We start from the raw sequence: 10,447 nt of genomic DNA, 5'->3' as shown, positions 1-10,447 counted from the left end.
AGACCCCTCTAAAGCCTACTGTTATTATTATTATTATTATTATTATTATTATTATATATTATAATAATAATAATAATAATAATAATAATAATAATAATAATACTTGAAGTAGCAGTACCGCTGAATAACACTAGATGTCACCACAAGCAAGTTGATAAATATGATAGCCTAATAGCAATGGTGCGAAAAATTATGTTTTAAGTAGTAACTGTTTTGTTAACTGACTTTATTTTTCTTCTTCATTCTGTGTGTATGTTGGTGAAAATATGTTCCAGTGAAAAATCAATAAACAGTTTAAATTGAAATATATTATTGTGGATCTTCTAGAGTGACTTCAGAAACATACTCTGATGATGACATAGATGACCTTATTGAAGAATTGTTTGATGACGACGACAGTCTTTGTGTACAGCCAGTTGTAAGTAAATGATCTTAATTATTTATTTATTTTTATTTATTTATTATTATATTATATTGCATAATATAATTTTTGGACGCTTTTCAGACAATAACAAGCAATGAGAGAGACATGTTAAACATCCTTAATAGTGGCCATTGTGTCATTAACAGTTTAAATTAAAAATTTTCCTCAGCAACACACTGTGACTGTACACAGGGAATGTCCGAAATAATGCCATACTATATTTCAACATCAGATTGTACAGGGAGATGGAATGTTTGGCCGAATTCGACTTTCTCATGTGTTGTGTCAGGAAATGCAAATGAAAACCAAATACGAAGGATGAAAAATGCAATAATTCTTTTTTTAGGTTGGATCATCCTCAAAGACCTAATTCAGAAAGGAAATACATCGTTTCAGAATCTCATTTGCTAGTTTATTTGATGCTTGTCAATTCTGCAAACATTCAGAATCAGCTGGAGCTATATCTAAGACTTTGGGGATGTATATTGAAATATAACAGTGCTGCTGTAATTGTGGTAGGTCCCTTCATTAGTTGAAATGAGTACAACTCTGTCTTGGGTATTCTTTTCCCCACACCAACTTACACAGCACAAACTTTTTTGTTTTGTTTTTTGTTTTATTGAATGGAACATTAATCATAGTAATACAATATGCAAAGGAAACATGTAGTGTGAAAGATGTCAACAATTCAAAACGAAAGCTGGTACAAGTTCCTTCCTTATGGAAAATTAGATGGACTGTTTTTGCTGCACAAACTAGTGTGTTTCCACACAGAGGTAATATAGCTTATAGAATGCTTCATTGGGCATGCGTGGGTACATGCGGGAGTCATGTTTTTTTTGGCTCAAAAGAGATGCTCGAAGTGATTTTGGACATAGCATTATGCAGAAGTTTGGGTGCCTACGGATTATTATACAATGACCAAATACGTTCTGAACGGCGAGGTGGGATTTTTTGTTTTATTTTTCATGTAATACTGATGTACCTTTTAATGTGTACAGCCACCTGAGACGAGTATCATTCCGGTAGTTATTATACAATAATGTTTGTTTTCAAGCGTAATTAGTCTTTTCACAAAAAGAATATTAAAGTACACTGGCAATTAGTTTTTTTTTTTTTTTTTGATCATTTTAATGGGCTTTGGGAATTTTAATTAAAAAAAAAATGAACTGAATAGACCCCCTTATGTTTAAAAAAAAAAAAAAAAAGTGAAGCCTGTTGGAAAGGGGTTTAATGCACTCTCTCTTGAATCCATGTAATAATTGTTTCAGAAAATCAACAATAAGTAATTGGAGAGCTGTGGCATTTCTGAACAGCTGATTTGTCAGTGCCCACTTCTTTCAGTCCAATAACATAAGCTTATTTTAAAGTAGTGCAAACATGCTGTTTCTCTTAAATAAATAATTAAGTCTTGGCTTTGCAGTAGATTTGGCTCTTAAAAAACAGTTACACATTAAATTACCAAAGGAGTCAGATAGAAATCATCATCCGGAGTCTCTGAGATATGGTATAGGTACAAAAGGAATAGTACACTGACTGGCCAAAAACTTACAGAATGTAAGTAAATAAATATACCATAATTTGTAATGTATGCACATTTATGTGGCACATAATGATTCATGTGATCCCTTAGATCTGTATAAGCTGTGTAAGAGTTGCATGCACCAACCATAGGAAAGTAGAAGGATCTCAGTGACCTCACAAGAGATATGTGTCGTCTCGCAATGTAGTGGCTACTTTGCGTCTCCTTTGCTATACATTTCTGTAGGTGGCATTTGATATAAGTGTAAATATGTATTTTATGTAAAAACTATTAGATAATTGTAGATTCACCAGCTATTGGTTTTGTTTTCTTTTCGTCTTTACAGAAAACTAAAGCAACAAGTCATTCTGCCAGCAGCTCATCATGTCATGTAGCAAGCAGAAAGTAAGTTAAGCAAAGTTAAAAAAAAAAAATAAAATACATTTATATATATATATATATATATATATATATATATATATATATATATATATATATATGTATATGTGTGTGTGTGTGTGTGTGTGTGTGTGTGTATATATATATATATATATATATATATATATATATATATATATATATATATATATATATATAATTTATGTATATACACATATACACACACTGCTCCCTCGCTATAACACAGGTCTCGGTACACACACAGAATGAGCATTGTAAATGGGGGAGGGGATGTAGGATGCAAAGCAACTCCCTCTCTATAATGCACATCTACTGAAGCAAAAATGTAACTTTCCGTAAATTAACCATACATAAAGTACCATGTAATCAATGCTATATTTTTTACAAAAATAAAATAAAAACATTCCCACTCGTGGATCACTTAAATTAGCAGTTTTTAAACTGTAAATAGCTTGGCTAAACAGCGTTCGGGAGTTTGAAGTGACAGACAATGCAAACCAAGTGCGAGAAGGAGCGCGGGTCAGGCGAGGAAGGGAAGAGGGAATGGGCTCGCCCCAGGTTCGGTCTGAAATGAAGCTAAAGTGTCATGTTTCCTGGAGAAAGCTGCAGCTCCTCTTGCAGCAAAAAAGTAAATACATTAGGAAAGATAACGACATAATGGGTCTAATATTTATTTAGTTATAAAAGTAATGCTGAATAGGTTGTAAAGTAGGTTATAAAGTGCCAGTGTGGCTTTTCTTTAGTTCAGATACTGTGTTGTTTACAGTTTGAACAACACCGTTACTGTATTTACTGTAAGGAATTGGGGGACATGCTGTAGTAGCATTATAATCGAGAGCCTTGTAGCGAGGGAGCACTGTGTTTTTGTGTGTCATGTGTGTATATATATATATATATATATATATATATATATATATATATATATATATATATATATATATATAATACACACACACACACACACACACACACACACACATACAGTGGCTCTCAAAAGTATTTACCCCCCCTTGGACTTTTACACATTTTATTGTGTTACAATTTGGAATCAAAATGGATTTAATTAGGAGTTTTTGCCACTGATCAACACAAAAAAGTCCTTAAATTCAAAGTGAAAAATAAAATCTACAAATTGTTCTAAATTAATTACAAATACAAAACAGAAAATAATTGGCAGCAATTACAGCCATTGGTTAACTCTCTACCAGCTTTGCACATCTGAACACTGCAGTTTTTGCCCATTCTTCTTTGTAAAATTGCTCAAGCTGTGTCAAGTTGGTGAACAGCAATTTTCAACGGTTTCCACATATTCTAGCCGAGATTTGATGTGAGTTTTTTTCAACAGTGGCTTTCTTTTTGCCACTCTCCCATAAAGGCCAGTTTTGTGAAGCACCCGGGCTATTGTTGCCATATGCACAGCTGTCTCCTAGCTCAGCCGTGGAAGACTGTAACTCCTTTAGAGTTGCCATAGGCCTCTTGGTGGCCTCTCTGACTAGTGCTCTTCTCGCCCGGATACTTAATAATATTTTTGATGATGGCCTGTTCTAGACAGATTCACAGTTGTGCCATATTCTCTCCATTTCTTAATAATTGACTTTACTGTGCTCCAGGGGATATTCAATGTCTTGGAAATGTTCTTATATCCTACCCCTGATTGGTGCTTTTGAAGAGCCTTATTCCAGATTTGCTTTGAATGTTCCTTCATGATGTAGTTTTTGTTAGGAAACGTACTAACCAATTGTGGGACCTCCCAGAGACAGGTGTATTTAACCTGAAATCATGTGAAACACCTTAATTGCTCACAGGTGGACTCCATTCAAGTAATTATTTGCCTTAATTATTTGAATAAAGACAATTGGTTGCACCAGAGCTTATTTAGGTGTGTCATATCAAAGGGGGTGAATACTTATGCAATCAATTATTTTCTGTTTTATATTTGTAATTAATTTAGAATATTGTAGATTTTATTTTTCACTTTGACATTATGGACTTTTTTTGTGTTGATCTGTGGCAAAAACTTCCAATTAAATCCATTTTGATTCCATGTAATTAATTAATAAAACTTCCATTTACAACTACAGTATGGAATTGTAAAAAAAAAATATTTCTAGACATAAATCTGGTTTAGCAGACTGTCCTGTCTAATCTAAAAGATACATATTTACCGTATGAGGTTAAGAACATCTGATTCCAGTCAGATATGGTTCCAGTCATAAAACACAACCTTGATATCTTGGTGGTACATGAACAAGAACATGATGTGCTGCTCCCAAGTGGTGCATCCAGGAAGGCAGTCCATCCAGAGTGCAGGATGTGCCCCGTATCATGGAGATCGCTAGTTCGAATCCAGTTTTATGCCACTGCCCACTGTGGATGGGAGTTCCCAGAGGGGGTGGCACACAATTGGCCAAGTGCTGTCCGGGTGGGGATACCACACTCTTACCACACACCAGCGACCCCTGTGGCTGACAAGGTGCCTGCAGGCCTGCCTTTATGCAATTCAGAATTGTGTGGTCCTTCAACACTAAGTTCTGAGATGGCTGCACAGCGAGCTTGCAGAGCAAAAAAAACCGGATGGCTTACGGTACTAGTTTCAGAGGACGTGTGTGCTCGTCCTCGTCTCTCCCAAGTTATGGGGTTTAGAGTGGTGTGCCAGGATGAATACTAATTGGACATTCCAAATTGGGGAGAAAATTGGGATAAAATAATTGCCGATTCCTAATTTTATTTAAAAAAAAAAAAAAAAAAAAAAAAACAGAACATTGTCTGCACCAATCAACGCAAACTTGCCTGCGTCTGTTAATGAGAGGAAGTACAACAACAGGTCTGGGTATCAGGCATTCAGATGGGTGATTTTGTCTCTACAGCTCTGATGCATTGATTCTGAAACTCCTCAAGGCATTTTTGGCAAAAAAAGAAAAAAAGCATCTTACCCCACATGTTTTGACTTGGTGTGAGCACAACCTACATGCAGGTTCTACTACAATTTCACAGTCATATTTAAGCCAATGTCCTGTCACCCTGTGAGCGTCGTCCTTGCTCAAGGTTGACATGCAGCTAAACTCCCTCCTTCACCACACAAGACGTTTTGGGTTTTAGCACATTTATTTGCCGTTTGGCAATAAAAAAAGGTGGGTCTGAAACTACAACAGAGAAGCATACACAAATAAGAAAGTTAAATAACAGACACCTGCTAGACTAACATACCTACATTTCTACCTTGAAGCTGGCATAGGTACAAATGAACGTCATGTGGATAAGTAACGTTAACATAACGCACACATAGCTAGATAGATGGTGGTGTATAAAAGAGGCTGCATTAACCTATCTAACTTAACGTTACACAGAATTGTGTTACATATACGCGATTTGACATAGCTAATAATTTAAGAGGTAGAAAACTAACTAAATGACTGAGTACAAATGAGCCCGCTAGTTAGTTAGCTGGCAAGAGCGTAACATTAGCTAACATTAGGCATACAAGCCTTCCGATGCCGCTTATTTATGCCGACATCGACTAACACCAAATAATAACATAACTATATAAATAACACATCACCTAGCATGAGTAAAAGGGTTATGCTAATTAAATACTCAGAAGTAATGCTTAACCAAGCTATAACGTAGACGGAAGTGAGATTTTAAGACTTTTTTTTTTTTGCTGATGAAAGATAGCTTGTTTTGAAAACTGTCAAAATGGTTACTTAGCAATGACATAGTAAACAAGTCAGGTGTTCCTAGTGTACCTTGTATCAAAACAGCCATAGTATAATGAGCACTATATAATATCTATACTTTTGACAGTACCTATTTTCCCTACATTTTGTGAGCAGTAAATTCATGCAGTTTCTCTAGAATATTTCACTGCTGACATGGTGGGAAAATATTTTTGACTATGTAAAAACTTATTAGCAAATGTCAAAATGTGAACAAAATGTTGGCTTCTGTTGTCAGCCTTATATGTAGAGTAACTGCTGACATTTTACAATTTTACTTCATTCATGGTGTTCTTTTAGTTACGTAATGTCAGTAAATATATCTTTAACTTTGAGAAAAGTTAACTGTTCTAGTCTTAAACAGTATGTTTTACATTCTAATTACCAGTGTTTTCGAATACCCTTTTAATTGCATCTATTTTGATTTGCTGCACAGGTGCTGTCCTGTATATCTTGGTGGCAGTTTTACATCATGTGGTGTAGGAACGAGCATTTCGCAAAGGTGAGCAAAAACCCTGTAACTATCCTGGGTTTGTTCTAGAACAGTGGTTCCCAACCTTTTTTAAAGTAGGGACCACCTTGGTGTTTAGATTTTTCCCATGGACCACTTGCCATACATTTTTTCACAACATCATTTTTAAACTAATTGGTATGTGTGTAAGTATAAGTACATGTGGAAAATGAAGTATTTATGTAACGTACCTAACTTTAATGAGATTCCTGGGCTTGAATCTTCGCTACCAGCTCAGCAAGGAATGTTGAGAATGTTCAGCTCTTTTGAAAAGGTTTTGAGAATTGAAAGTTGCTGATGACAAAGTTCCTGTTTCTTTTGTTTTAAATGTATTTTTTCCGCATTCTGAGTGGTTTGAGGTAAAGGGCGTCTCAGTCTTTCAAGTTTAAGAGTTTTGTTTGAGAAAACCTCCTGACAAATAATGCACTGTAAATAATGCAAATACCAGTGCTGGTCCCTGCAACCATTACCTCGTGCAGCAAATTAATTTCTCCATTTCTAGTGCAACTTATTGCACTCACTGATCGCCAGCTTCACTCGACGTACATATAAAAAAACGCACTGCAATATGAAGATAAGGTAGGTGGGAAGTGATTTGAAAAATGTAAAATAATTGGAGAGTGTAGAGAATGTTACATACCACTTCTGCTGGTCTGGATTGTGTAAATTAATTGGGATTGGTGGCACACAGTCGATAGCATTTTGATTAAATATGCCAGCGTCAAGAACAGTCTGTACACATTATTTCCAGAAGCAGTGTTAATAGAATTTCCTTTTGGCTTATAGTCTTGTGAGATATTAAACCTGGCTGAATAAACCCATATAATAACATGGAGCTGAAATCGATCATTCACGCTACGTTACAGTTCACAAGTCAAGCTACGAACAGCCTCTTTTTGTTTCACATTAACTTCTGTTACTCTGTGCAGATAATCGCTCCCCTGGCAACACTGTAGCGCATATATTGTTGAAAATGATAATTACTAAAACCGGTTTTAATGTTGTTGTTGTTTGTTTTCTTTTGTTTTTTTTAATCTTTAATTTAGTCATTCCAACAGTTATGAATGTTGAATGCAGTGTGCTACTTTTATGCCGAGTGGAAAAGGCTGGGACAGCCAGATTACATTTTTTGAAGTTCAGTGAACACAAGCAGTAGAATGTGCACAGATTAAAAAGCAGTGCATTAATGTGTTTTTTTTTTGTTTGTTTGTTTTTTTAATAATGCTGGCTACAAAAAGTCTGTAAAGTTTATAAGACAAATATGCCTTCATAATATGTAACAGTTATTTAGTTAGTATTTGTTTCACATTAGAAAGCTGTTTCAATTAATGGCAACTTTGAAGATGGTGCTTGGTATTGCATCAAAGGGAGGTGTGTGTGTGTGTGTGTGTGTGTGTGTGTGTGTGTGTGTGTGTGTGTGTGTGTGTGTGTGTGTGTGTGTGTGTGTGTGTGTGTGTGTGTGTGTGTGTGTGTGTGTGTGTGTGTGTGTGTGTGTGTGTGTGTGTGTGTGTGTGTGTGTGTGTGTATATGGCTATATGAAGGCTATATTTGCATCGTGAGTCATTCGAAAAAAAAAAGTGATAATTCCTCTGAAGGAAAATATACTTTAACTTTGACCCATTCGACTCTTCGAGACCACACAAAATGTCTCGTTTTCAATCACTCGACAACATCCACCGTACATAAATGTTCAATGATTAACACAATGATAATATGTTTAAAAAAAAAAAATTAAAAAATGTAAATCTGGTACATTCATATCTCTGAGAAACTAAATAGATAACGACATAGAATGTCTGTACAGCACTGATAAACTGTAACTGCTGTGCTGAATCTTGTCGTCTTTAATATTAGCATCACAAGGGTATCCATGTATTATAAAAAATAATAGATGAGCCTCTTCAGTGAGTTACAGGAAAACAATTCCATCTCTGGGTTTCTGTGACAGTTTATAAATTACTTGACCTTCAATCTAGTAATTTATGACATCACAAAAACCCTCAATTAAATTATTTTCCTGTAACTCGGTGAAGCCCATCTATTATTCGATATATAAACACACCTGTAATAAATGATAACGGATAAAGGGGGAAAAATGCAGACTACATGCATATTTTATAATTATATATCACATGGTTAAAGCTGTTTGTTGTGTTGCTTAGTAATATTAGTAGCACAGTGTGTGATTGTGCAGAAATGGGGTTTGGCAAGAACTGCATATGAATGTTGGCAGTTGTTTGCTGACCACCTGGAGTTTGCTCACGGACCACAGGTTGGGAACCTCTGTTCTAGAACATAGGCCTGTCTCATTGGCCACGTTAATAAAGGCTATGTCGTCATAACACTCCTAAATTTGATTAAAATGTGCGTAAACTTTAAATAACATGTATTTGTGCAAACTAAAGTGGAGAAAAAAATAAAGAAAAAATAAATAAATACTACTTTACTACCTACCTACTTGCTGAGCTATGTTATCACCCTGTTTACATAGGACATGCAACCAGTTAAGATGCACTGCCTGTGATTTCCGTGTAGCAACATTTGATGATTATGAATGGGACCAGTCAAGTGATTATTTATTTTTTAGGTAAGTACATGTATCATTGGAAAAGCCAAAACTATTTGTAGCAAAGCTTGCTTCCATTCTGTTTAGTTAATATTTAACATCTTGCATGCATGACTATTTTCTAAACATTGACATTTCAGAAGCATAATTGTATCCACAAATGGTTCTCCGCTACACTCTCTTTGACAATTGACATTAAACAGCCAAGTAATGTATTTATTTATGATAAATCATCAGTAAAAACAAGGTTTGTTTGATTGGTGAACATAAATCGGGATTGCTTTGTTTTAAGATTTTTGATAGCCAACAGTAAAGAAGTACAATGTTTTCAAAGTGTGATGTCCCTGGAAAGTAATACATGTATGTTAGTTTTGACATTTTTTCTTTTATTTTTAAAATATATACCAGAAACAACATGCCTGACTCTAACAAGCTAAAAGCAAAACTGGTCAGAAGAAGGGGGACACGAGCCTATGCTTGTCAGTGCAGCTGGAGATCAATACAGAACATGGTAGACCTCAAAACTGACAAAGAGCTTAAGTGGGTTTGTGGTAAACACACAGCATGAAAGCCATTGTTTAATGTTTTATAATTATATGTATATGCAATGAAGTGCACTACTTTGGTGATACTTTGCATCTCAAAGATACATGTCTGAATTTAACAGTTGTATTAGGAACACTTTCTAGTAGTATATGTTTTTGTCAAAATTCTGTAGATACTACAATTTGCATTATGTTTCTTGCTGAGAAAAATGGGAATATTGTGTGGTAATAAGAGCTAAATGGCTAGTTTCTTGACCCTGATGCTTGTAAGTTTTATGTTTCTTTTAATATGTTTTTCAAGGACTAATATTTGAAAATTTAAGCAAAAATAATACCCATATATTCCCAGTAAATACCATAGTATCAAATGTATAACAAACAATACATTGTAGTTTTAAAATGCTGTATACTTAAGTAAAAAAAAAAAAAAAAAAAAAAAAAGGTGATTTCTGTTGATTTACACTGTACATTACATGTAAGATCTTTGAATTTATTTGTTAAATTGAATTGTACTAAATGTAAAAATATTCCCTTAAATCACAAGGCTACCATTTGGTCTTGTATATCTATATACAGTGGCCCCCTCCTCCACCAAACCACTATCCCTTTAATCCACTATATTTATAGTTGGTCAATAATGTTAATATATTTATACACACTTTTTGACTCATAATCATGAACCCGGTGTAGACTTAAATGTCCATAAGATACCATTATTGAAATAAATATTTTCTAAACATTTT

The 10,447-nt window shown here is 34.7% G+C and overlaps 1 protein-coding gene across 1 annotated transcript in view; it reads left to right on the top strand.

Annotated features, from left to right (window-relative positions):
• Window positions 1-10,443, top strand: part of c3h8orf37 (chromosome 3 C8orf37 homolog) — an 11,065-nt gene extending 622 nt beyond the window's left edge. Inside the window, exons 2-6 of the mRNA XM_041245548.1 lie at window positions 328-418; window positions 2,293-2,351; window positions 6,519-6,584; window positions 9,085-9,180; window positions 9,568-10,443. Coding sequence (XP_041101482.1) covers window positions 328-418; window positions 2,293-2,351; window positions 6,519-6,584; window positions 9,085-9,180; window positions 9,568-9,727 — 472 coding nt within the window. The 3' untranslated portion in view covers window positions 9,728-10,443. The remainder of the gene's footprint in view (window positions 1-327; window positions 419-2,292; window positions 2,352-6,518; window positions 6,585-9,084; window positions 9,181-9,567) is intronic.
• Window positions 10,444-10,447: the final 4 nt, after the last annotated feature.

Source organism: Polyodon spathula, chromosome 3, assembly GCF_017654505.1.
Source record: "Polyodon spathula isolate WHYD16114869_AA chromosome 3, ASM1765450v1, whole genome shotgun sequence".
NCBI lineage: Eukaryota > Metazoa > Chordata > Actinopteri > Acipenseriformes > Polyodontidae > Polyodon > Polyodon spathula.
The sequence above is the reverse complement of the archived record's forward strand: the minus strand, read 5'-3'. Positions and strand labels throughout refer to the sequence as shown.